The sequence below is a fragment of the Podarcis vaucheri genome (genome assembly GCF_965113315.1).
Source record: "Podarcis vaucheri genome assembly, chromosome: 2".
Taxonomy (NCBI): Eukaryota; Metazoa; Chordata; class Lepidosauria; order Squamata; family Lacertidae; genus Podarcis; species Podarcis vaucheri.
In genome coordinates, this window is record NC_138760.1 from 59,838,991 (window position 1) to 59,864,025 (window position 25,035).

Sequence of the window (25,035 nt, forward strand, 5' to 3'; positions counted from 1 at the left end):
AGAGCAAGAGTAGAAAATTTAACTTCCAATAGCGACAGAAGGATTTCATTAAAAAAAACGTTGGAGAGGTCTGGCTTGCAGAGAAAACACGCTACACAGGGATGGGCTGGCAGCTGTGCACACAAGTAGTCTGTTCTCATCTGTCACTGTTTGATCATTACTCAAGAGGCAAAACTGGTGGGGGGACAAGCTTTGCAAGTGGAGCATTTATACAAAATACTCAGTGGAGATTCCTGGGGCTGGAGAAGGCAGGAGGGCTCCTCCATCTCCCGCAGGAGGCATTAGCAATACCCATTTGGCGCTGACATTGTGACGAAGGAGGCTGGAAGGAATGGGATTCATCAATACGTGGCACTTTTCTATACACTCGTTTTCCTCAATCACATCAAGGGTTTAAACACAAATCAGGTGGACCCAATTTGACCCCAGTGTTTTGCTTCAGCCTCCTTTTAAAGCTATAAGATACTAAAACTGTGGGAGAAAGAGACCTTATAAAATACATATATTAAAGCTACTGAATTCTGCCCAACACCAGAGCTCTCACGTGGTTCAGGACAAGACATCAACGTAAGCAACCAGAAAGTCTCACTTCACCATCTAGTGGACAAAAGCCTACACAGCAGTCACTGTGAACACTACTCTGCTGCCTCCATTTTGTGCTTAACCCACAAGCCTCATTTCATCAGTCTACATTCTACAGCTGTTTGGATCGAGCTTCTTTCCCGGCCCTCAAAAGATCAACAGGCCAGAGTGCTTGCAGCTGAATAAGTAGGAAGATTTTATTCCACTGGACCAGTCAACATGGGGCGCTTCATACTTTTTCTGCATGTACGAGGACTGGATGTGGTAAATAACATCATATTTGTATTTCCAAACACATATGCACCACAGGCAAATGTTGTAGGGAACTCTTAAGGTTGTGGCTTCACATGATACATGCATTTAGCACCTGTTTTTCTGACATAATATATGAAGCAACTCTGAGAGAAATATCCCATCCTCATCCAGAGGCTCTGGACAGAAAGGGATTATATGTAAAACCTTAGATAAAAAGCACACTTAAATATAAATGCATCACATAAAAACTTGGGTAGATGTTGGAACTGAGCTCTCCTTGACACCCTCAGATTTCTGTAACAAGATTCGGTGTTACTGCTTTGATATTCCTGGTTTAATCAAAGCAGTTAAGAGCAGAAGGCTAGCTGAATCTCTTGATTCAACCTCGCTTAGAGAAACAAACACCACTGTTGGTCAGGATTGCCTTTGCCTATATGGTTCAAAGTCTTTTTCAGAGCCCCTCAGCCAGGAATAATCCAGTGAGGGACTACTTGGAACAGGGCATTCAACATCAGCACTGAATCTTTGGATCTCCCTGCCAAATGAGGCTCAGCTTGCTATTTCTCTATCATCGTTCAGGTGGCTGGCAAAGACAGCTTCTTTTCAAAGAACCTTTGAGTTTCTCTGATCCCTGCTGAGATTTTGCACACTACTCCATGTCCTCTCGTGTGGAGAGGTTGGGTTTTTGTCTCTGCTGTTTTCTTCTGATGCTGGCTCTGGAGCCATGGGGGCCTTTGAACAAAAGGCAGGATGAAAGTATTTTAATTAATTAAATTACTACCCCATCCCTCCACTTAAGAATTTTTTTAAAAAAATAATTCCCATGTTAATTGAACACACACCGGTCATGTAGCTGACTATGCTACATAGATTCACCTCATCTATAGTAAGCATGCTATTTTCAAATAATTCCCTTTCCCATGCCTTATATCTTCCAAAACCAGAGAAGAAGCATAACCCATCAAAGAAAATACAAAGGAACATAGAAAGCTGCTGTACATAGAGTCAGGCCATTCAGCTCAGTACTGTCAACTTGAACTGGCAAAAGCTCTCTAGGATTCCATACAAGCTACCTTCCCACTCTACCTGGAGATAACAAGGAGTGAATCTGGGACCTTCTGCATGTGAAGGCAAATGGTCTACCGCTAAGCTATGAATGGACTAAAATAGTAATATGATAAAGAGTAGTCTGTTGCATCAAAAAGAATCAAGGATGCCCAGCACCATTGATCTCATTCACAATAATCATGCATGATATTGGTGGTGGACAATGGCACTCCTTAGGGAATGAAAAACTTATGTGGTCCTGCAGTAGTTTGCACAAACAAGCACTTCCTGAGAGTAAGCTTTAAACAGGTAGTTTCTTTTGCAGCTATCGCAAACTGTATGCAATTAGCATTATCTGCTGATCTGCCGATAACTGCTGACCTCAGGTTTCACATGAGGGAGTTCTGGGAAATTGAGGCTCTTGGTATCCTGTGCTATTAGAATATTAATCTGTATGTTTGGTTCCTCTCCTGGCTTCTGCTGGCTCTAGTGCAGATATATCCACGTTAACAGTATGTCTGAATAGTTTGGTGTATTTGCTGGGAGAAACGAGGTGCAAAAAATTATAAATTAAAAATATATAACAGCTCATGGCTTGCTGTATGTGCACTGGGGATTTTCATACTTTTCGGCAGACAGTTACTTATTGCCACAGAAAGCATAGCTGTTTTGTAACTTTTCTTCATTTCCTTTATTTCATAAGGTTATCCATTGTTTGTGTTGCAATTAGCATTGCTTTCGGAATCAATAAAGGCTTTTGGTTTAGGTGACTAATTTGAACTTTACAGGGCCTGGTGAATCAGGACTCAGCAGCTCACCATCAGCATGCAGAGACGTGTAAATACGATGGTCAGCAGCTAAGGGACACAATGCTCTGAGCACATTTGGAGACAGGCAATGAGAATCTCAGAGCAGGGGAAATTGCTTTGCTACATTTTGACCAAACATCCAGTACTACTTATTCTTTTACTCAGAATATTCTGGAATACGTCGCTGTTGTTTACATAAAAGCTTCTATTAAGTTGCCAGTGAGACCAGCACCGGCCGCCTTGATACTTCTACCCTCCTCTAGAGGACAGATGAGAGAGTCAGCTGTGAATCCCAGAGCTCCGAGAATACCCCTTCCCCCTCTGAATTGTATTTATGTTTTAAAAGAAAATATCTAAGTACGGATCAAAACAAAAATAAAGTTCAGATTATCTCCTTGTAGTTTGAATTTAGTCCGTGTTCGTTGAATTGTTGATTTTGTCCCAAAAAAAATATTGATACATTTTGTACACTGATTTATAGCCCCCAGTGTTGTATTTTGACAATAAGTGGACATTTGTTGCAAGCGACTCTGAGTGTAACTCATTGTGGAAAAGCGGCATATGAATAGAATTATTAGGCAAAAAAACCAGTGTAACTTGAATTTTACTCAGACATATTTTATTATTATTAGCCTAACAACAACAACAATTTTAATTTAGAGATCTGGAAGCTTAGAGGAGTCCTACTGAGCAGGGTGGGAGGTAACTCAGCATGCTGAAATGAGGGAGGGAGGGATCAGCCAAAATCGCCTCCCACTGAACCTCAGAAGGAGCCTCTACTAAGCTAAAGACCCTTCTCCACAAACTGAAGTTTTCTATTCACAGAAAGGCAACACTGGATCTAAGCCTTCTGTTATTCTTCAGTTAGATGCCCCACAGAATATAGGGAAGTTGGAAAGAATTCAATGTATATTGCTAACCTTAAATTAAAACACAACTGGTGAAGATGAAAGAAATGGTGTATACAGCACAAAGGGTGAGGGCCTTTGCACTATAGCTATATACTTGAAGGTTTCCATATGATCTAGAACCCTGTATAATGTACTATACACATGAAGGCACCCCACTTCTCTGCAGACTTCTGCCCTTTAAGTGTGGGTGCAATGTGTAAGGCTATCTGGAGAAACTCCACATCCTCCTCCCATTGCTTGTAACACGTGATTAGAGCTAGTACCTGCCCTATGCACATTCAAATTCATATTACTGACAACATACATATAAGGGTATATAACAAATATATTTGGTTGGCTGAGAACAGACATTGTTTCCCTTCTTCTGTACTTCCCCTGCCCACAAGAAAAATATTACTTAGAACACCATATGCTCACTAAGTGATATATTACATAGTTAAAGTCAAGGAGATATCCAGGTAAATTGATCAGGACTCCCGATACATTTGCAGGGATCAGCCAGGTGTTTCTAGTCTGTATATTTCAACCACTGTACTATACTAAAGTCCCTAATAGGACAATCTCAAAAGCCATGCCCTGCTCAGCACTCACTCACAAGACCAGTTTCAATGAGTGCACAAGTTGGCTGATTTCTAATACTGGAGACATTACTTGGATTGCTTCAGAACAACTGACTGGTTTCAATGCATTTCCTTTTCCTGCTTAGTTTACTTTGCATATGAGAGAACCCATGCTCAGAAATTTCCCTCCTCACTCTTTCCACACTATTTACAGCTTTAAAAAATTATGTCATTCATGCAATTGTGCTTTTTGTGCAGCGGCCGACATCCTGCAGAGAGGTTTGCTTCTGCTTTGTATATCCATCTAGTCTTTTAATTTTTAAAGTGAGAACTCCTTTGTTCGACACTAATGCTATCTGCCTGCAATTCTGCTGAATGTTACTGTAAGCAAGGTGCCAGCTGCTTGTGTGGGTGGCTCTCGAAGAACTACATATGCTGTACAATGTCCCCCTGAAGTCATTCATATCTTCACAGCTTCCTGTACTATAATAGTGGGGCAACTTAAATTGTTTGCTAACAGGGTTATATGCGTTCTGCAAGTCTATCATACAAGTGAAGAATCTGGTATCAAGCACAGAGTATATCATTCCAACAATCTCATTTTTATTTTTGTAAAGGTGATGGGGGGGGGGAGAATTCAAGCACGTTTCCCCTGAATATTCAAAGCTCAGGGGTCAAATTGAAAGCTTAAATGCAACAATTCCTCCCCTGGCCATTAAAAGGTTTTGTGGATTTTGAAAGGAGACAGAGAGATATGATGCAATGGCACAACAATGTGCTTCCATTTTTTTTCTTAATAAACAGCCTTTCAGCATTAAAACAAATGAACACATTTATAGAGGGGGGAAAGATACAAAAATCCAGTAAATGGGTGAGGCCACAATTGACCTGAGCCTTTTCATTGGGTGTGGGAAAGCTATGGCTCATGGGCTGGAAGTGAGCCATGAGGTTTCCCTATGCAGTCTGCAGCCCCTCTTCCTCACCCATGCAGGCTCCAACAGAAGGGTTTCTCCCTACAAGTCTAATTACTACATGGGGAATAGGGATATTCACAGTAAACCGTTTTTCACCTGTGAGCATATGCATAAGTGCTGTACGTGTCTATGGCAGACTGTATGGGCTGTAATACATATCCATTAGGAGACATTAGGTTCTGAAATTTAATGTGGACCTATCAGTCTTCAGAAAGGGACGCAGGTGGCGCTGTGGGTAAAACCTCAGCGCCTAGGACTTGCCGATCGCATGGTCGGCGGTTCGAATCCCCGCGGCGGGGTGAGCTCCCGTCATTCAGTCCCAGCTCCTGCCCACCTAGCAGTTCGAAAGCACTCTTAAGTGCAAGTAGATAAATAGGTACCGCTTTCTAGCGGGAAGGTAAACGGCGTTTCCGTGTGCTGCTCTGGTGCTGGTTCGCCGGAGCAGCTTTGTCACGCTGGCCACGTGACCCGGAAGTGTCTGCGGACAGCGCTGGCTCCCGGCCTCTAGAGTGAGATGAGCGCACAACCCTAGAGTCTGTCAAGACTGGCCCGTACAGGCAGGGGTACCTTTACCTTTACCTTATCAGTCTTCAGCAGCAGCTGACTTGGCAGATTTCAGAAAATTTCAAAAATGGCATACTGTATTGTGATTTTTGTTCCTCCCCTCCTCCTTCTCTACAGCAGCATTAAGACAATGTTTGAACTATTCTGGGCTACGTTCTGCAATTTCTCAGGAACATTGACAGCAAGAGCTTTCTCACTATTCTAGTAGCGCAGGAGATGAAGTATTACATCAAGTATTTAATCAAAGTCTCAAAAGGGGTTATTTACAAGAAAAACCCAAACCCTTTCTTATTCAAGCACTCTTTCTTACCGGTTCCCGGCCATCCATGGCCTCCATCCAGAGCCTTCGATCTTCTTCAGAAAGCGCCTGCATTGTGATCACTCCAGGCCTGCAGAGATTGATGCAATGATACTGTGAATAACAGGTCTAAGAAGATTAAACTCCAAAGTGACTAGGGGTGGGGTGGGGGGTTGATAGGAACAGGATAAGGCCCACTTCACATGATCTAGGAACCTGCACATTTGCTTGTTCACACTAAGTCATGGTTAGTGTTCTATGCCAACTGGGTGACATTCAGCAAAAGCTGTTATAATGCATCTTTCCATGTCCAAATGCAAGCTTAGGAACAGCTGGAGGAGACACCCAGTTCAGTGAAAAAATAGGGGACCAAGACTAGGATGTCACTAAGAGTAGATCTTTCCCTCAATAGCAAATGTTTGTTGTTGTTGTTTAGTCGTGTCCGACTCTTCGTGACCTCATGGACCAGAGCATGCCAGGCAATCACAAATCTGCATGGTTGTGCATCCAAATAAAACTGAAGGTGGGTTGGCAAGCCATTGCACCCAAATGTGCTAACTAAACTTCACAGACGGACAATCAGCCAATAACTATCACTCCTTGAAATCCAGGGATTTTAGGGTACTGTCACAGTCTGACTAGGCAAGTACTGAGGCTGCTTCATGCAAAATGTTTTCCTGTACACTTCAGGAGAACCAAGTGGCACAGAGCATGTAGATAAACTGTGTTATTTCTAGGTGTGCATTCAAAGGGACACAAATAAATATGTCTAGATGCTAACAAATACCTGATAATGCCAAAGAATGCAAAAGTCTATTTCATCAGTAATACTTTAAGCAAAAATGTCTGAAGAATCACCTAAAAGAAGTGAAAGTTGCAACGAAGCCAGCTCCAAAGACTGTTGCTGTGCGTGAAGCCTCTAGTTATTAGTAGAAAATTTACATATATCATAAAAAAATGGCATTTGGCCTCTGCCCTAGGCAACAGAGAAAGAGTTTAAGAATTCCATATTCTAATCCTGTGATATTAGAAAAGGGAAATCAGATGGCAAGGGAATAATAATTATATACACAAAGCAGCTCACACAATTTACCCAGGAAAGGACACAATCTGTTCTGTCTTGTAGTACATTTAGATAATAATCTAGGCATATTGTGTGTCATTTTTGCTAATCTCTTTGTGCAGAGAATCAGTTGATGCTTACAGGCTTAGTATTCTAGAAAAATATACCTAAAGGAAAATTACTTTTCAGCCAATTTGAAATGTTGTACTGAAAATTAAACAATTCCATGGGGTTTTTTCCTAGTGTAAAAATACCTCTCTAGAAATACCAATGTAACCTTAAATTGGTAAATTCACACTATATGCTATTTGCCAATAGAAATTTAGACAGCTTACAAATTGGATTATGCAAATTCGTGGAGGATAAATCTATGGCTAGTAGCCATGATGGTTAAAAACTGCCTCCAGGGTCGGAGGCAGCAGGTCTCTGAATACCAGTTACAAGGGGACAACAGTGACAGAAGATTGCTGTCCTCATGTGCTGCTTATGGGCTCCAAGAAGACATCTGGTTGATCCACTTTTCATTACATATCTTTAGGAACCAGGCAAACACATTCCTCTTCTCCCAGGCCTTTGGCTAATTAAACAAACCATGGCCTTTTAAACTGTGTGTGAGGGGGGATTATTGTTTGTTACTATGGTATGTATTTTAATTTGTTTAGATTGTAAAGTGCCCTGTGATCCTCAGATGAAGGGTGGTATAGAAAATGAATAAATAATAATATTTGTTGCTGTTGTTGTTAAAGTCAGGATGCTGGACTATGCAGGACATTGGTTTGATCTAATAGGGCTTTTCTTGTGTTCTTAAAGTAAAGCAAACCTTTGCTGAATATCACAATCACAAGAACCTGACTTTTTTTATAAGTGATCCTGTCTATCTTTCAATCCATATATTCTTTTCAATTGTTCCATAACCACACAGGTATGGCATTAAAAAATAAAAGGCATTAAAAAAATAAAAAATGCCATGAGAATATTGTAAACACAGGCTTTGCCAAGCAAAATAACTAGTACTAATTTCATGCACTTCAGTATTTGTAAGATAAATCAATACAAAGTAAAAAGACAGAACATCTGTATAGCTTGTCAACCATTGTGATTTTATCAAAGTCTGTGATTATGTTCTCAGAAAACCTCACAAAGCCTCTAAAGAGAGTAATCAACCATCTGTTTGAAGAGCATTTCTATTATGCCTGTACTTCTTCCAACTAGGTGATAAAGTTGAGGGGAAATGGTGGGATATAAAATTATTATTATTATTATTATTATTATTATTATTATACAAGGCAACCTTTTTAAAAATGTAGCAGTGTTTAAATATTCAGCAGAAAAACTTTAAAGAATCACTGAATCCCTAACTCATGCATGAGTGCATCAAATGCACTCACATTGACCCTGACCTTGTCCCCCATGTACCCACAGTTTCTGGGCCGGCCCTCTTCAGAAAAGAGTTTGTATGCACCACTGAAAACGCAGCCCCCTTTGGACCTTCCTTTTCAATGCAGAATGATCAGCAAACACATCCTCCCACTCCCCAGTTTAAGTCCCCTTTGAATGTATGTACAGTGCCTGGATATAAGGAAGAATCATTCACGAGAAGTTTAACCTTCCCAAGTTATCTTGTCATGTCTTTAAAATAAATGTTATTGGTTTATGTCCTTGAAAGCTCTGCCTCTCCATTTTTGCACTGCTATTTGCGGTTCACGTGTTTGGGACTAGAAGTTCCTCAAAAGAAGAATCATTAAGACCTAAACTATTGTTTCACGTCAGCTTTTGTATGAAAATTGACTGTGAATTAGTGTCCATTCCATTTCCTACCTACCTACATTAAAAGGGTGAAAAGATGACAGAAGAACAAATGTGAGCCAGTCTTTTAACACTGGTCGCAAGGTCTGAATGCTGGAAAAAAACGTGTTCAACTCCAATAGTAGAAATGAACAGAGGAAGTTCCTAAAGATCAAAACCTGGTTCCTATCCTATGGTGAAAAGTAGACTTTAAACCCATGGCTTCTTAAGTAGCTATCAACATATTACAGAGATATAGTTTTTCAAACACAAGACACAGTAGATCCCTTCCCTACCATCTAGGAGCGCTACATTCTGGATTATATTTATGATCCATTGCTGTGCTGGCAGCTTGCATACAAAACCCTTGCCAGCTTACTCACAGGGAACAACCATTCATTTGGGAACCACCACTTGTACATCTCTAGAAAACAGTACACAAGTGGGTGGGTGGAGGAGAGAGGCAGAATGCAGCTTAAGTTTACATGGCATTAGGCATAACATGATAATTTCAAGATTTCATTCATCTACAAAGGTCACTAGTAATGTGACACAGCAAAAGAACAAGTACAGGTTGTATTGCACTTGACCAGCACAGAACTCATCCAAGAGAAGAAAAATGAATATATAACAAAGCTGAAGTGCTGCAGGTAGGACAGGAAGCTAAACTGTGAGTCTGCTTTGTAAACAGCATCAATCTGCATGGCTAGTTCAGGGGTTTAGTTAAGAAACTGTTCCAAACCACCATCACCCAAATTACACATTTTGACCAGGTCAGTTAACTCCCCCCGTCTCCAAAAGTCTCTCCCATGCCTAATACTGCAGCCTTGTGGGATAGAACCTTTACCACTAGTTATATCAGTATGTCAAAGTTGGCCCAGCCACTAAAAGCAGTCACATTGCACATGTTACTACAACAGGAGGTTTAAAAAGTGGGCAGTCCACACTATAGTTATAAGTTACAAATGTGATGGGGATGTAGAGCTCTTTTAGCAGGTCATGATCACACAGGACTGCACTTGTGTTAGGATTAACAACAGGTAATATGAGGATATGCATAATAAAGTATCAACACTTAAGGACAGGTGGGGAGGAGGGGCAAGTTCACACGAGAAGGGAGGGAGAGTGATCCTGTGGGCTGTTGCTCATCTTGGTTAATCATTATGTTTCCACCTGCCCTATGTGTCAAAGTAGTGACAACTATGGATCATGATAAAGATAGCAAATAGCAGACTAGAAATAATGATTCAAATTTCTATTTATTTTTTAATTAAATTTGTATACTGTCCTTCATCCAAGGATCACAGGGCAGTTTACAATGTAAAAACACAAAAACACAAAATGCAAATAGTAAGCAAAAACAATAACACCCCCAGCAGTTTAAAAAGCCATAGATTGTTTAATTAGCCAACGGCTTACCAAATGTGATTTAAGTTTTATTAGGAAGCTGAGCCTCTGTGCCTAACTTTTCTTTTAAATATACACATGCTAAAAATGTACTTCTTGAGAGTATTAACAAATTTATGTGACTTACACCTGCTGGGCTATATGCAACTAACTAGTGCCACTAGCAGAAGCCCAAGTAAAGATATCTGCTAGCACAACAGGGTTCCCCCTCCACTCCACTCCACTCCCACACCTCCCAGTACAGCATGCAGGGGGGAAAGAGCAGAGATTGTTCTGTTGAGCAAGCTAAAATGCTTGCGCTGATGGAACAATCAGCAGAGAACAACACTAAATTCTCCCCATAGTCCTGATATATTCCAAACCTCTTACTAGTGACACTTCAAGTTATGGCAGCTTAATGCAGCAGTGGATTGCTACTAAATAAGGAGGTTATGACTGAAAGCAGAATTACTATATAGACTAAATGAGGGGTGGGTAACATATGACCCTCCAGATATCATTAGACTCAACTCAACATAGCCAATGGTCAAGGGGTGATAAGAGTTGTAGTCCAGCAAAGACTTGGGAGCCAAAGGCTAATCACCACCCCCAGACATGATGACATTGCTTGATGATAAAAATTGCAAATTTTCACACTGATTTAAATAAGCAGAAATTTAAAACAGTATCACAAAAACCTTGTCCTAAGCGATGTGAACAACTGAACTCCACAACTGCAATGGAAGTCTGCTTATGCACAACACCTTTGGGCAATGTTTATTTTCTAGCTTAATCAAATGTTATATCCTCTAATAAATCACGCATGACTGCCACCTACAGGCTATGCAGCAAATCTTTAAATGGTTCAGTTCTTACTGTGCGTATGAACAATTTTAGGCTGTGTGCCCCAGCTGGGTCAGAAACAGCCATGCTAATGTTTCCTCAGCAATGCTTTAAGAATTACTGAAGCAACCATCTAGAGAAGATGCTGTGTTTGCAGAAAAGCTTTCAGGCGATAAAATGTCGTGTTCAACAAGTTACAGAGACACAAATCAGGGAAAAGCATTAACCCACTTATTTATGGGAATGACATCATCGGCAAGCTGTTTGCATTCTTCTACAGCCCCAGCTTAAGGCTGCATAGTAAAACTTGTGCATATGCTGCAGTCCAGCATTCCATATAAAGTCAACGTTGTTGATTGTGTATTTTTTCTTCCCTTGCATATGCTGCTTCCTCTCCCCTCATACCATTCCCCAACAAAAAAAGGTATGGCCCCCTCTTTATTGATGAATAATAACGTGGGCACAGAAGTGGAAAGCGGTTTGGCCATACGGCTGGCTGTGATAAGATTCTCTGAATTGAAGACATCATCCCATTTCATCATGTCTGTCCTATCAAATTGCTCTAGCAAAACAAATTCACACAAATAAAGCTTCAATCAGCATATCAACTTTTTTAAAGCTATGGCGAATCTGTCTTCAATTGATTGGACATAGTTATAGGCACTTGATTTTATTTAGGTTTCAGTGTATTATTGTAACAAATTTTTAAAAGAAATTAAACTGGACTTGCTGTCTTAACACTGTGGTAAATGTTGTTTATTTACTTGTAAGCCAAAGTAATCAATTACAGCAATACATCAACTAAAATAATTAAGTGGCTGGGGAATTTCTGGGGAAATGTTGCCGTTCTTGGGTTCAATTTTTGTTTAATAAAGTCTGAACAACAACAGCAATTCACAGTCCTTATCTTGCACTCATTTCACAATGAATATAATACGGATGTTTACATGCTTGCTCCATAGTGTCAACATCAAGGGGAATGGAAAACCAAAGCATGCCTTCCAGGCATTTCTATTATTGTTTTGCACTAAACACCAGGTATGGCAAAAACAAAACTTAAACGTATTAAGAATTTAATTTGTGATGTTCATGGCTACTTTAGGATAAGAGAAAGCACAATTCCAAACATCATAGCTCTCTTACCTTTAAGAGGAACAGATCAGAGATCTAATGCAAGCTTCCTGACTCAAAGCAAAGGCCATTTATGAGCACAACACTGTTTTACCATGTTGCTCGTTAGTGGCAATATTTTGAAGCCACATGAATTAGAGGATTTTATGGTATTAATGCTTGGAAGCAGCAAGGAATCACTAATGCCATCTGTCTAATGCCTCTGGAGCACCATTGCTTAGTGGCACGAAATGCAAAACAGGAAAACTGAAACAGCTTGCCTGTGTTTCCTGGTCTGACTCCATCCATTCCCAATTCACTCATTCCTGCTACAGCCCAATGCCAATCCATTTTATCTGTTCCCCTAGTTTATTTTGTAATTGTAACAGAAATTCAGTTGCACGTCAGTAGGCGTGAGAGACGACTGGGGCAGAATGCCAAAATAAATTCCCTCTATTCTGTTTCCAACTGGGCTGCTACAGTAAAAAAAAAAAAAAATCATTATCAAGGACCTTTTTTTGACTCTCTTCCATGTGACTACACATATGACTTCTGTTAGCTTGAACAAGGTGAATATTAAGCATCTACTATTTCCTTATCAATATTCCAGCACCTTTCTAAATAATGTTTCAGAAAAAGAACTTTTATTTCATATTACCTTAAAAAATATGTAACCTATTTCAGGTATGCACTTTTAGAGATATCAGATGAGAACAAGAGTACTAGCTCTGCCTTCTTCTATCATCATTACCATCACCCTTCAACTTGCAGAGGGTGACTGTCTGAAGCTGGAAGTCTAAGGGAGGCCCCACAGATTTCAGAAGCCTTCCAGTGTTGAGAAGTTTCCACTGTTCAAAGATGTCCACCTCTACATTGGCTCTGCCTATGCATCCGCATAGCCCTGACCACACTTTTCCATACATATAAGCTGTAGCGATGTTGGTGATGGGAGGCTCCACTCCACCACATAGGTCACTACTGATAGGTCCACATTTGCACAGGCTTAGAGAGATCTCACGCTGAAATAATTTAGAACTTTCCAGTTCAGTTGTTCACTTCCACCCATAGTGAATTAGACACAAAAGGAAGCAAACAAGCATGAGGTCTGCTCCCAGGGCCCAAAACGCAGACAGCTACTAAGGAAGACGTAAGTTTCTCAATGACACATCACTAATTGTGTCTTTATTAGACTAAAGAATATAGCGTCAGCTAGAGCTTCTATCCTGCTTGATATCGGTAAAAAAAAATAAACAATGCAGACAATTCTTATAAGAATATTCCATGAATCTAGAGAATTAGAGAAATTTAGGATAGCCTCTATCTCAATTTTTCATTGCCTTGACTATCAGTGTTTATGTTGGTAACATACAATTTAATAAACAGGAACTGGCACACGCTGGGCCTACTGACAGAAAGGCAAAATACATATGCAACTCACCGATCCACTGCTTCTACATCAAAGCAAAATCTTTTCTCTATGGAATCAGTTTTTCGACGTGTGCAGGATTTGAGAATAATGGCTTCATCATCTCCCTGGCATAAGATGAAAACCAGAGATTAGACCAATTTACAGATATATTTTAAAATAATATACTGGTAATAGCCTTGTTCTGAATGTCACTTGTCTTAATTTTGTAAGTAGCATATGGCCCAATGTGGATTACTGATTAAAACTAGGCAGTACAGAAAGGTCAGTGTTGCAGTACAGCTTGTAATCTATCCCCCACAGAATCACAAACAGAAAACCCTGTAAAAATACATCAACCACAGAATTTAAAAAATATTAAGATAGGTAGCCCCACTGGGTGTGACCAAAGGTCCTTCTAGTCCAACATCCTGCTTATCATCAATGGTGCAGAAAGCCCACAAGCGAGGCTTGAAAGGAAGGTAATAGCCTTATCCAACTATTGCTCTCTCTCCAACAGCTGGTCTTCAGTGATGCTCTCTCTGTGACCCTGCAGATCCTATTTAGCTATCAGTGCCAGTATCTGTTGATAGATCTCACTTCCATGAATCCATCTAGCCCCCTTTTTAAAAACCATCTAATGTGGTGGTCAACATCACAACCTGTGGAGTAGGCACTTGCTTATGGAAGCTCATGCCTCCGCGAATTGTTTAATCTGCATGGCATTTACTTAGGGGCAAAGAGTCTTGAGAATATACTATATGTCATTAAGAAAAGGATGCGTGCAGGGTGAACAACGACATATAACTGCCAGTCTACAACCATTTAAAGGTGCTATAAACCACACGGATTTGAGGCAGCAAAATAAGATCCTGTTCCACCCCACAACCACAGTTACTTCACCCACCTCAAATAATAATAATAATAATAATAATAATAATAATAATAATAATAATAATAATAATAATATTTATATCCTGCCCTCCCCAGCCGAAGCCGGGCTCAGGGCGGCTAACAACAATAAAACAGTACAAAAGTACAACACAAACTACACTCTAAAATCATTCATTATAAAATTAATTCAAAGAGAAGCTACAGCAGGTTCTAGCTATCTCATAGGATCAATAAGTCCCTCATGCAGTGGAGTGAGAGATCTTCATTGTTCAATCACAGTGATGGCAGACGAAGAATTTAACTGAGATTAATACGTTTCCTCTGAGTTCCATTCTTTCACCACCAAGGTCAAGTTGCCCCTTGACCCTATTAAGGCACCAGAATGTTGTCTTTCCAGGGATAAAAACCTTAGTATACAAGTCTTACCAGTAATCTATTTCTTTCAGATGACTGGAAGTCCTGTACACTTGACTACTATTGACTGTAATCCAATTTCTTTCTTGAAGAAAACTAGATATGTCCATCACCTTATCAGACAGAGCCACTCCTCTATTGTTGGATTTGATTCAATTTAGCGATTCTTAGAAATATCAGGTGGGGATGGGGAGAGAAGGCTACAAAAGGCTACGGTACTCTGGCAGAGAAATACCACTGATGGTAACAGCCATTCCCAGACCATGAATCATCCTGCAAATAATAATAAGGAAGAGACTGGTCTACTCTATTGGGGAAGCAGAGCCAGATGGGTGCCAAGCAGTGACTTCACAGAACAACTTGACCTAGTGAGGGGAATATTAATGTTCGTTTATTATTATGTTAAGGAGAATCCCAGGATTGCAAACTCAACTGCAAGTAAATAAAATGCTGCAGGACAAGCCAAAGTGAATGTAATGATTCACACCATTCCCTTAACAAATACACCCCACCAGCACCTGCTGCCTAGAGGCACCTCCTTGTGCTACATGAAAATAAGTGCCACAGGCCTATCCGACTATAGAAGGGCCTACTTCATTGAAGATTTGAAATGTTTCCAAGGTTTTCATATGAAACAACCTTATTCTGGAATAAATGTTTCCCAAGTTATCTCAGGGCAAATTCTCTTCTAGGACTATGCATATACTTTCAGGGTAAGCCTTAAAGAAATCTAGCCACCCCCAGTTTCAGTTCCTAACCCCCCAAAACTGCCCCCCTCCCCAATTCTCATGCTGAATTTTAACATCATGCACATACATGCATCTGCATGTGGCCTGGCTATTTTGCACCCCCTTTCTCTCTGCTTCAAAATGAGGGGTGGGTGTAATTAATTGAGTCAAATAAAATGATTGCATATTCCTAACCCAGTCAAAAAAACTGGCCCGAATTTACTGACCCTCATCCGCTAGCAAACATCTAACCAACAAGCCAAGCTTTTCTACTTAGAGAACCTTCATGTACAACAGCAATCTACCCCTTAACAACAGCTGATGGTGGGAGGACTACAGGTGCTGATACAAATATTAAAGGCGCTTGATCTAGTTCCAGGATTTGGTCTGCAGGCACGATAAGACCACCAACTTTCCGAAGCTAAGCAAGTCTGGGACTGGTCAGTACCTGGGTGGATGTCTGCCTGAAGACAACATATGCACTGACCTTGGGTTCCATGATAGAATAAAGGTGAGACACAAATGTAAATAGATTGATGCATGCAACACTGATCTCACCACAGGGAGTAATACCAAGTGTGTTCCATCAATGTTACAATTAAAATAATAATAATTGAATTTTTTGTTTATGAAAATGCACATATAATCAATTAATTAAGAATATTGTGGCCAAGATGATCAAGGGTCTGATGAAGAAAGGTTGAGGGAGTTAGATATGTTTAGCCTGGAAAAGAGGAGACTGAGAGGAGATATGATATGAAAGCCATCCTCAAATATCTGAAGGGCTGCCACATGGAAGAGGGAGCAGGATTGTTTTCTCTTGCTGTCAAGGGTAGGACCCAAACATGTGTGTGTGTGTGTGTGTGTGTGTGTGTGTGTGTAATGAAAAGAGTAAAAATTGGGAATTAGGGTATGTCTTAACTATGCAGTTTATTTATTACTAGTGAGACATTTCAACACTCAGGACTAAGTTGTTAAAAAGGACAATATTGCCTTGACTGAACAGATTTTCCACAATCCCCAAATGTATTTTTAAAGTGTTGTTGTTGTTGTTGTTGTTGTTTCTATTAATGTAGTAATAGTGGTAGTAGCAGCAGCAAATACACCTAGAACTGTCCACATAGCTAGATACTTGCATTTTCACTCACCCCCTTTCCGCCAGACTTCTGGTCAAAAGGCACCATAGTTATTCGTTTAGATTCACTGTGATATGTGCAATAATGCTTCACCCAGGATGTTGTTCCAAAATGACCTAAAATAATTGAAATGGGTTGATGTTAGAGACAGAGATAAAAATAACCAATGATGAAGTAGTTGCACCTTAAAAGCCAAGCTTTTCAAGCTCCATCCAGTTGACTTTACACAGGACCCGTCCAATCGCTCAGCGGCAGACCTGAGGCTCCTTTTCTACAGGTAACACTCACTCCATGTCTGGTGGCAACTCTAAATATTTCTTACACCTAAGCAATACATTCTTATGACTCAGTTCTATTTCTCCATGACATCTTAGCTTGAATCCTAGCAAGATGGAGGCACTATGGATGAGTGGTTGCTATTTTTAAGAAATTGGTCCATCACCTGCCCTGGATGATGTTGCACTCCCCTTGAAGGAGCAGGTACACAGTCTGGGGGTGCTTCTAGATCCATCCAGCTTTGCCACTTGAGGTCCACGTAGCCTCAGTGGCTATAAGCACATTTTACCAGTTTTGATTGATACAGCAGCTATGACCGTTCCTAGACTCAGAGAGCTTGACCACAGTAGCTCAAGCATTGGTAATTTCAAGATTGGATTACTCCAATGCACTTCCCTTGTGCTTGGTCTGGAAACTGCAGTTAGTGCAAAATGTTGCAGCACAGTTGTCAACATGTGTGAGACCATGTGAGCATATAACACCTTTGCTCAGAGATCTGCACTGGTTGTCTATTTGTTACCGGGCCAAGTTCAAGTGCTACTATTGGTATATAAAGCCCTTAGCATCTTGGGACCAGTTTACATGTGGGATTGGCTTATTACATATGTGCCACTCAATGATTTTGATCTGTGGAACTGGCATTGTTACATACGCCACACACTACTCATTGCACACTTGTAAAAAACAAAACACAACAGTCTTGGGTGTAGCAGTACCTACACTTTGGAATTCCCTATCTATTGACATCAGACAGGTGCCCTCAACATACTCTTTTGGCATCTGCTTAAAACATTTTTGTTTGGGAAATCCTATTCAGAAACATAGGTGTTGATTTTTAAAATCTCTGTTTAGCTAATGAATAATTTTAATTAGCGTTTAATTTTTAAATTGCTTCTTTGTAATATTGATAATTTTAATATTACTTGTAAACTGCTTAGAGTTTTTATTACAATCAAGTGCTATATAACTTTTGTTAAATAAATTAAAATAATTGGCCCCACTCATGATTTTTTTCCATTATGGAAATCAAGGCTGTTTCAACCAGAGCCAGTCTAACAAGGCCCTAGCCTAAAGCCCATGATTTTCATAATACAGCACTGATGCAGTCTACTAATTTTGCCCTAAACATTTGCCAAGAACCCTTCTTAGAAACCTGACCAAAGTCTCACTATTTACATTAATGCCATGCTGGTTTTGATGATGATGGCGTCAGCACTGAATTTTTTTAAAAAAAATTAAACAGTTATCTATATGTTTTGATTTGCAAAAGAAAAAATAATGAAGTGGTCCACTGAGACCTCTAGCAATTTTCCACTAATCTGCAGGGGGGAAGGTCTGAGAACTGCTGTTGCAGAACATCAATTCATAATCACCACAATTGTACTCTGAAAAGGGTAGCATGATGTAGCATTTTTGTATAAAAAGAAATGGCTCAACTAGCATCCTTTTCAATATGCTTAAAGTAAGGCTGGATCTATTTAAAGCTTTCAATAAAAGTTTCTAAGCTAGAGATAACTGGGGCCAGTAAGAACTGTTGAATGGAATCTTTTAAAAACCAATGTTGTGCATGTTCTCAGTAGTGGTGCCCTCCCAGTGGAACACCCTCCCTTCAGATGTCAAGGAAATAAACAACAATCTGAGCTTTAGAAGAAGAAGAGGAGTTTGGATTTGATATCCTGCTTTATCACTCCCCTTCAGGAGTCTCAAAGCAGCTAACATTCTCCTTTCCCTTCCTCCCCCACAACAAATACTCTGTGAGGTGAGTGAGGCTGAGAGACTTCAGAGAAGTGTGACTATCCCAAGTCACCCAGCAGCTGCACGTGGAGGAGAAGGGAATCGAACCCGGTTCACCAGAGTCCACTGTTCTTAACTACTACACCACGATGAAGGCAGCCCTGTTTAGGGAAGTTTTTAAAGGACTGATGTTTTTATTATGTTTTTAGATATGTTGTCAGCCGCCCAGAGTGGGGTATTGGTGGTATTATTATTATTATTATTATTATTATTATTATTATTATTATTTCAGGGGAATCTACACACCTTGACATTGGGGAGGGGATTCTACCGCAGGCAACAGGAGCTTAGGTCAGCCTTGTTCATACAGACAAGAGAGGCTCATCCTGTTTTCCTAACTAAAATAAGAACTATCACCAGTCAACTCAAAAGTCCATTGCATAGCAGCTACATGATCCCAGGGGAAGCAACACATACGCTTTTCCTGGACATAGAGATATCCTTCCATTGTAAAAGGGCTGATGTTTTTGTGCTCGTGGGGATTCTCCTTCATCTTCCTCATCAAGGACTCAACCTCTGATCTTGTGCCTTCAAAGCGATTTCTTGTCTGCATTTAAAGTAGACGGCAAAAAAGTGGTGTTATGTAGCCTTTACCAGCCTTAAAACACACAGGATCCAGAAAAAGAAGCTGCTACTGCTCTGGGTGCAACAAAGGAACCAACAGCTTCATATAAACCCTTAAACTCACTCATGCTTGGGATCACAGAGAGGTTGCGTTTTGTGAACTAACAGCACATTTATAAACTCTCATGTGCAATTTTTATATATAAATAAAAAGTACCATTTTTATGACTATCTGAATAGAGATACGCTTATCTGTTAGTGTATGCATATAGTTCCAGTTCAAAGTATGAGCATTCCACAAATACACCAGAGTTTCTCAAAGACTGATGAAGAGGTAGTACAGTGGTGCCCCGCAAGACGAATGCCTTGCAAGACGGAAAATTCGCTAGACGAAAGAGTTTTCCGTTTTGGAGGTGCTTCGCAAAACGAATTTCCTATGGGCTTCCTTCGCAAGATGACAATGTCTTGCGAGTTCCTGCTGGTTTTTTTTCCTCCCCCCCTTTTTTCTAAGCCGCTTAACAGCTGCTCCGATCAGCAGATAAGCCGCTAAAAGCCGCTAATAGCGCTAATCCGCTAATCTGTCAATGGGCCTGCTTCGCAAGACGAAAAAACCACTAGACGAAGAGAATCACAGAACGGATTCTTTTCGTCTTGCGAGGCACCACTGTATTCCTCTTTTCCTCAGTATTTCCTCCTCAGTATTTTGAGAAACACAGGTATGCAATAACATAACTATATACACCTAAGAACCTCCCAAATGCAAATCCTTCCACATAAAACCACAAGGCAATTTTCCAATTATGAAGCAATTCATCCTACATGAGAAGTGGAGGCTGAAAGTTGCCAACATCAGCTTCTGGCAGTAACACTCACAAATGATGTCACACTCTTGAAGAAGCAAACAATGGTTTTAAATACTTACTGAAATTATTGCACTTAGGCATGGACATGGATAGACAGCTGGCTCTCAACATTCATAAACAGAAGGAAACAAGCTGCTATGGAGGCTATGTGTTAGGTCACCATGCTTACCCCCTGTCCACTGGGGGAGTGGGGATTGCTTGTGTACAGTTTTAACCTCTCAATAACATCCTTTGTGAAAAGTTGGTAAAGTTGCATTGTCTCTGTTAAGTGATTCCACTCTGTGCTTACATTTTGTATGCTAATTGTCAGCTCCGTCTTGAAATCACTGAAATCCTTTGCAAGCTCATAGCCATGGTGGTAGAATGTGAATAGTCCTTGCAGAAATGCCAGCAGCTGCAAGAGAGAAGGAATTTTTTTAAAAAAACACCAAGTGGCTGAGGTAAAAGAGAGAGAGAGAGAGAGAGAGAGACATGCTCTCACTGGATTCTACTGTCGTACCTCAGCTCCCGAACACCTTGGGAGTTGAACGTTCCGGCTTCTGAAAGATCAAAAAACAGGACTGTGTGTTCTGGTTTTCGAACCTTCTTTTGGAAGCTGAACGTCTGATGGGGCTTCTGTGGCTTTTGATTGGCTGCAGAAGCTTCTTGTAGCCAATCAGAAGCCGCGCTTTGGAAGTCTAATGTTTCAGAAGTCGAATGGACTTCCGGAATGGATTCTGTTCGACATCTGAGGTACGACTGTGTTTACTCAAGGAGACTTATTGCTACTGCCCTTTCTTCCCATTCAACATCACAGTGCACCCCCAAAGGAAAAAAAGAAAAGAAACTACAGTTATTCTGTGCACACATATCTGGGAATTAGTCCTATTGACCAAAATAGGATTTACATCCACAACATGGCTGCACACCTATATTGGAGTAAGCACCACTGAACTCAATGGGACCTACTTCTAACTAAAACATGGGTCACCGGCAAAGTACCCATGGGCACAGATCTGCCACCAGAGGCCTTCCCTGATGCCCACAGAGTTCCATTCCTGCACTAAAATCAGGCTTAAAAGAGGCCTTCTTTAAGCAACAGAAGGCTTTCTTTCCACACACACACACACATCTAATGGGGGGGGGCAGCGATTACATCTGGGGAGAGTTGTTGCACATGTGTGATACCCACAACAGTTTCTATGCCAAAACAATTTGCAACCTCTGAACTAAAGCATCCCTAGTCTAAATGTACGCAACAGGTTTGCTTTTTTAATCACTCTTTTACTAGCATTATTGTATGACACTGCAACCTCTGGAGCTTTCAAAACTTCTCATCTGATACAGATCACAGTACTGACAGTAGCAGACAGCTTCTTTAAAGCATTTTCGTCCACTTAAGTCTTTAAATTTAACTTGAAAGGCCTGGTAAGACCTTCAGTGAGCAAAAGGCTCAAACATATACAGTGGTACCCCGCAAGACGAATGCCTCGCGAGACGAAAAACTCGCAAAACGAAAGGTTTTTTCGTTTTCAAGTTGCCTCGCAAGACGAATTTCCCTATGGGCTTGCTTCGCAAAACGAAGCTTGCCCCGGGGACAGCGGGTCTTCTCTTTTGAAGCAAGGGGCGGCGGGGAGAAGCGATCTTCTCCCCGCAGCCCCAGGTCCGGGGACAGCGGGAAGCGCTTCCCGCTGCCCCCGGACCTCTTTTGAAGCAAGGGGCTGCAGGGAGATCGCTTCTCCCGGTGCTCCGAAGCCGGGCGGGGGGGAGGGAACACCTGCCCCCTCCGCCCGGCTTCGGAACGCTGCTCCGAAGCCGGGCGGGGGGGAGGGAACACCTGCCCCCTCCGCCCGGCTTCAGAACGCTGCTCCGAAGCCGGGCGGGGGGGCGGGAACACCTTCTGAAGGCGGGCGGGGGGCGAAAGTCTTTGTCCCCCCTGCCTGCCTTCCCAGGGGCTTTTAAATCGCCCCGGACAGCAGAGAAGTCCTCCGCTGTCCCGGGGCGATTTTAAAATGCCGCCCGCCAGCATTTTAAGATCGCCCGGACAGCGGAGAAGTCCTCCGCTGTCCCGGGGTTTTTTAAAATGCTGGGGGTGGGAAGAAAAGCCCTTGTCCCCCCCCCAGCCTTCAGAAGAGGTACGGGGACAGACTGTCCCCGGACCTGGTCTGAAGGCGGTTTCCCTAGGAACGCATTAATTGATTTTCAATGCATTCCTATGGGAAACCGTGCATCGCAAGACGAAAAACTCGCAAGACGAAGAGACTTGCGGAACGAATTAATTTCGTCTTGCGAGGCACCACTGTATGTAGCCATGGCTCACTCTCTCAGGTGAGTGATGTCCTGCTCAGTCTCAAGAGGACTACATTATACTGCATCTGGGATTTGTGCATTCAACTCAGGAACATAACACATATGTAAAACATGCCACATTTTAAAGAGCTTCTTTAATTCACACCCCTTCTCCTGCTTGCCACTCTTTGCCCCATTTTAAATAAATAGTCATTCTGTACTTTCCCTGTGTTTGTGTGCACACAGACACACCATACACACAGAATGTGGTTTAGAAACATTCCACAAAACAATTTAAGCAACGCATCAGCAATGCCTAGTGCCATCTGTAGGTCAGATACAGAAGTTACGCAAGAATTTTGTCATTTTATCTATACAGTCATACCTCGGGTTGAAGTAGCTTCAGGTTAAGCATTTTCAGGTTGCGCTCCACGGTGACCCGGAAGTAACGGAGCATGTTACTTCCCGGTTTTGCCGCTCGCGCAGACGCTCAAAACGACATCACCCGCATGCGCAGAAGCTGCGAAACACGACCTGCGCACGCGCAAGTTGCGTTCGCTTCAGGATGTGAATGGGGCTCCGGAACGGATCCTGTTCACATCCAGAGGTACCACTGTACTGGTAAGAGTACTGTGGACTTTATTCCTTCAAAGCTCCAGGATGGAAGGAAAGGATACCCACCCAATCTTCATTTTACAATAATGGAAACACGGCTCAGATGAAGTCAGTAGTGTTCCAGGACCATAAAATCACAAAAGCTATTTTGAGGAATACATGAAATGAACAGGTCTATTTTTTTTTATCATTTGGAGGGAGTAATAGGCAAACCTCTCTATTCAGAAGCTACTAACATACGCTTTCGGAACATAAAAACCTTGCATACCAATGATGAAATTTCTGCCTAACAAAAATACTGCTTCAGAAGAGAATTGACTGAAAGTACTGCCTAGGAAAAAAAGGGACGCGGGTGGCGCTGTGGGCTAAAGCCTCAGCGCCTAGGGCTTGCCGATCGAAAGGTCGGCGGTTCGAATCCCCGCGGCGGGGTGCGCTCCCGCTGCTCGGTCCCAGCGCCTGCCAACCTAGCAGTTCGAAAGCACCCCCGGGGGCAAGTAGATAAATAGGTACCGCTTACCAGCGGGAAGGTAAACGGCGTTCCGTGTGCGGCTCTGGCTCGCCAGAGCAGCGTTGTCACGCTGGCCACGTGACCCGGAAGTGTCTCCGGACAGCGCTGGCCCCCGGCCAATAGATGTGAGATGGGCGCACAAACCCCAGAGTCTGGCAAGACTGGCCCGTTCGGGCAGGGGTACCTTTACCTTTACCTTTTACTGCCTAGGAAAACATGAGGTGTGGATCAGACAACTTATTAAATGTTACCTCAGCCATGAACGCACTAATGTCTCAGCTTCAGTTTTGTGGGTTTTTTTGAGAGTGAGTTGTTTTATTTCACACTGTGATAAGAGCAAGACCTTGGATGTCGGCAGACACCATTTTTAAAGCAATGCCAGATACATCTCACAACAAGAAGGACTGAATTTACTTAATCATCATCAGTAAGCTTCTTGAGCTTGTACTCATGGCGTTCAATTTCCTTCTGCAGGCGCTCTATTTCCTTCTTCTGATGTTGTATTTCATCTTCATGATGTTTTTTCAATTCTGCCAACTGTTTTCTCTCTTTCTCCCTGAAGTAGCGCTCCTCCATGGCGGCTTCCCGCTTCCCAAAGGCCCCGCCAGCTTCACGGATGCCGCCGCCTCCGCCGCCGCCCTTCCCAGCACCTTTGCCCAGCTCGCCCAGCTGGTCGGCGCCAGAGCTCCAGGCCCGCTGTTGCTGGGGCAACGCCAGGGCTCCTCGAAAACCGCACCTCAGTACAGAACCCACCGCAGCCATCTCAAGTCTCGTCTCAGCTTCAGTTCTCTACACAAGCCCTCTCAGGATATTTCCTGGATGGTGTCATACATTCCCTACTTGGGTAAGGTGCTTGAGCATGTGGTGCTGGTCCAGCTTCAGGAATTTGTGGATGGGATTAATTACCTTGACCTCAATTTTAACTCATGAATTATTGCTGCAATCTGCTCTGATTGTATATTTTATCTTTATGAACGCTGTTTTTATTGTGTTATGCGAGCTGGTCTTTGAACGTAGTAAATTATCTCTCTTGTACCTTGACCCATTTCAGTCCTGACCTGCTTTCAGCACTGAAAGTGGCTCTGGTTATGTTGATGGTTACAGAAATAGTTCAGGAATGCAATATCACAAGGACCGCCTCTTCCCATATGAAGGGACCCAAACCTTGTGGTCATCATCTGATGCCCTTCTTTGTGTGCCTCCTCTATGAGAGGTCCAGAGTGCGGCAACATGAGAACAAGCCTTTTCTGCAGTGGCTCCCCGGCTGGCAGGTGGCTGCAAGAAACTCCCACAGCCGGTTGCCCAGCAAGGAAAAAATTCTGATCATCCGCTTTTTATTCAGTATTTACAGAGAGAGGCTTTGGAACACAACCTCTTGGAGGT

At 41.9% G+C, this 25,035-nt stretch overlaps 2 protein-coding genes across 12 annotated transcripts in view; both read right to left on the reverse strand.

The window, feature by feature from the left end:
• ARHGAP26 (Rho GTPase activating protein 26) overlaps positions 1-25,035 on the reverse strand; it is a 211,261-nt gene that overhangs the window by 122,372 nt on the left and 63,854 nt on the right. For 7 of the 11 annotated variants that reach the window (XM_082213473.1, XM_082213467.1, XM_082213474.1 and 4 more), the window contains 5 exons: positions 20,551-20,655; positions 19,252-19,381; positions 16,765-16,880; positions 13,626-13,720; positions 6,013-6,091 (listed from right to left, as the gene is read on the reverse strand). In XM_082213473.1, coding sequence (XP_082069599.1) covers positions 6,013-6,091; positions 13,626-13,720; positions 16,765-16,880; positions 19,252-19,381; positions 20,551-20,655 — 525 coding nt within the window. The remainder of the gene's footprint in view (positions 1-6,012; positions 6,092-13,625; positions 13,721-16,764; positions 16,881-19,251; positions 19,382-20,550; positions 20,656-25,035) is intronic. The other 4 variants (XM_082213470.1, XM_082213475.1, XM_082213472.1 and 1 more) reach the window with 1 other exon arrangement.
• Positions 23,947-24,423, reverse strand: LOC309527038 (ATPase inhibitor, mitochondrial-like). Its single transcript, XM_082213538.1, has one exon. The coding sequence runs from the start codon at positions 24,412-24,414 to the stop codon at positions 24,067-24,069; it is 348 nt and encodes a 115-aa protein (XP_082069664.1). The 5' UTR covers positions 24,415-24,423; the 3' UTR covers positions 23,947-24,066.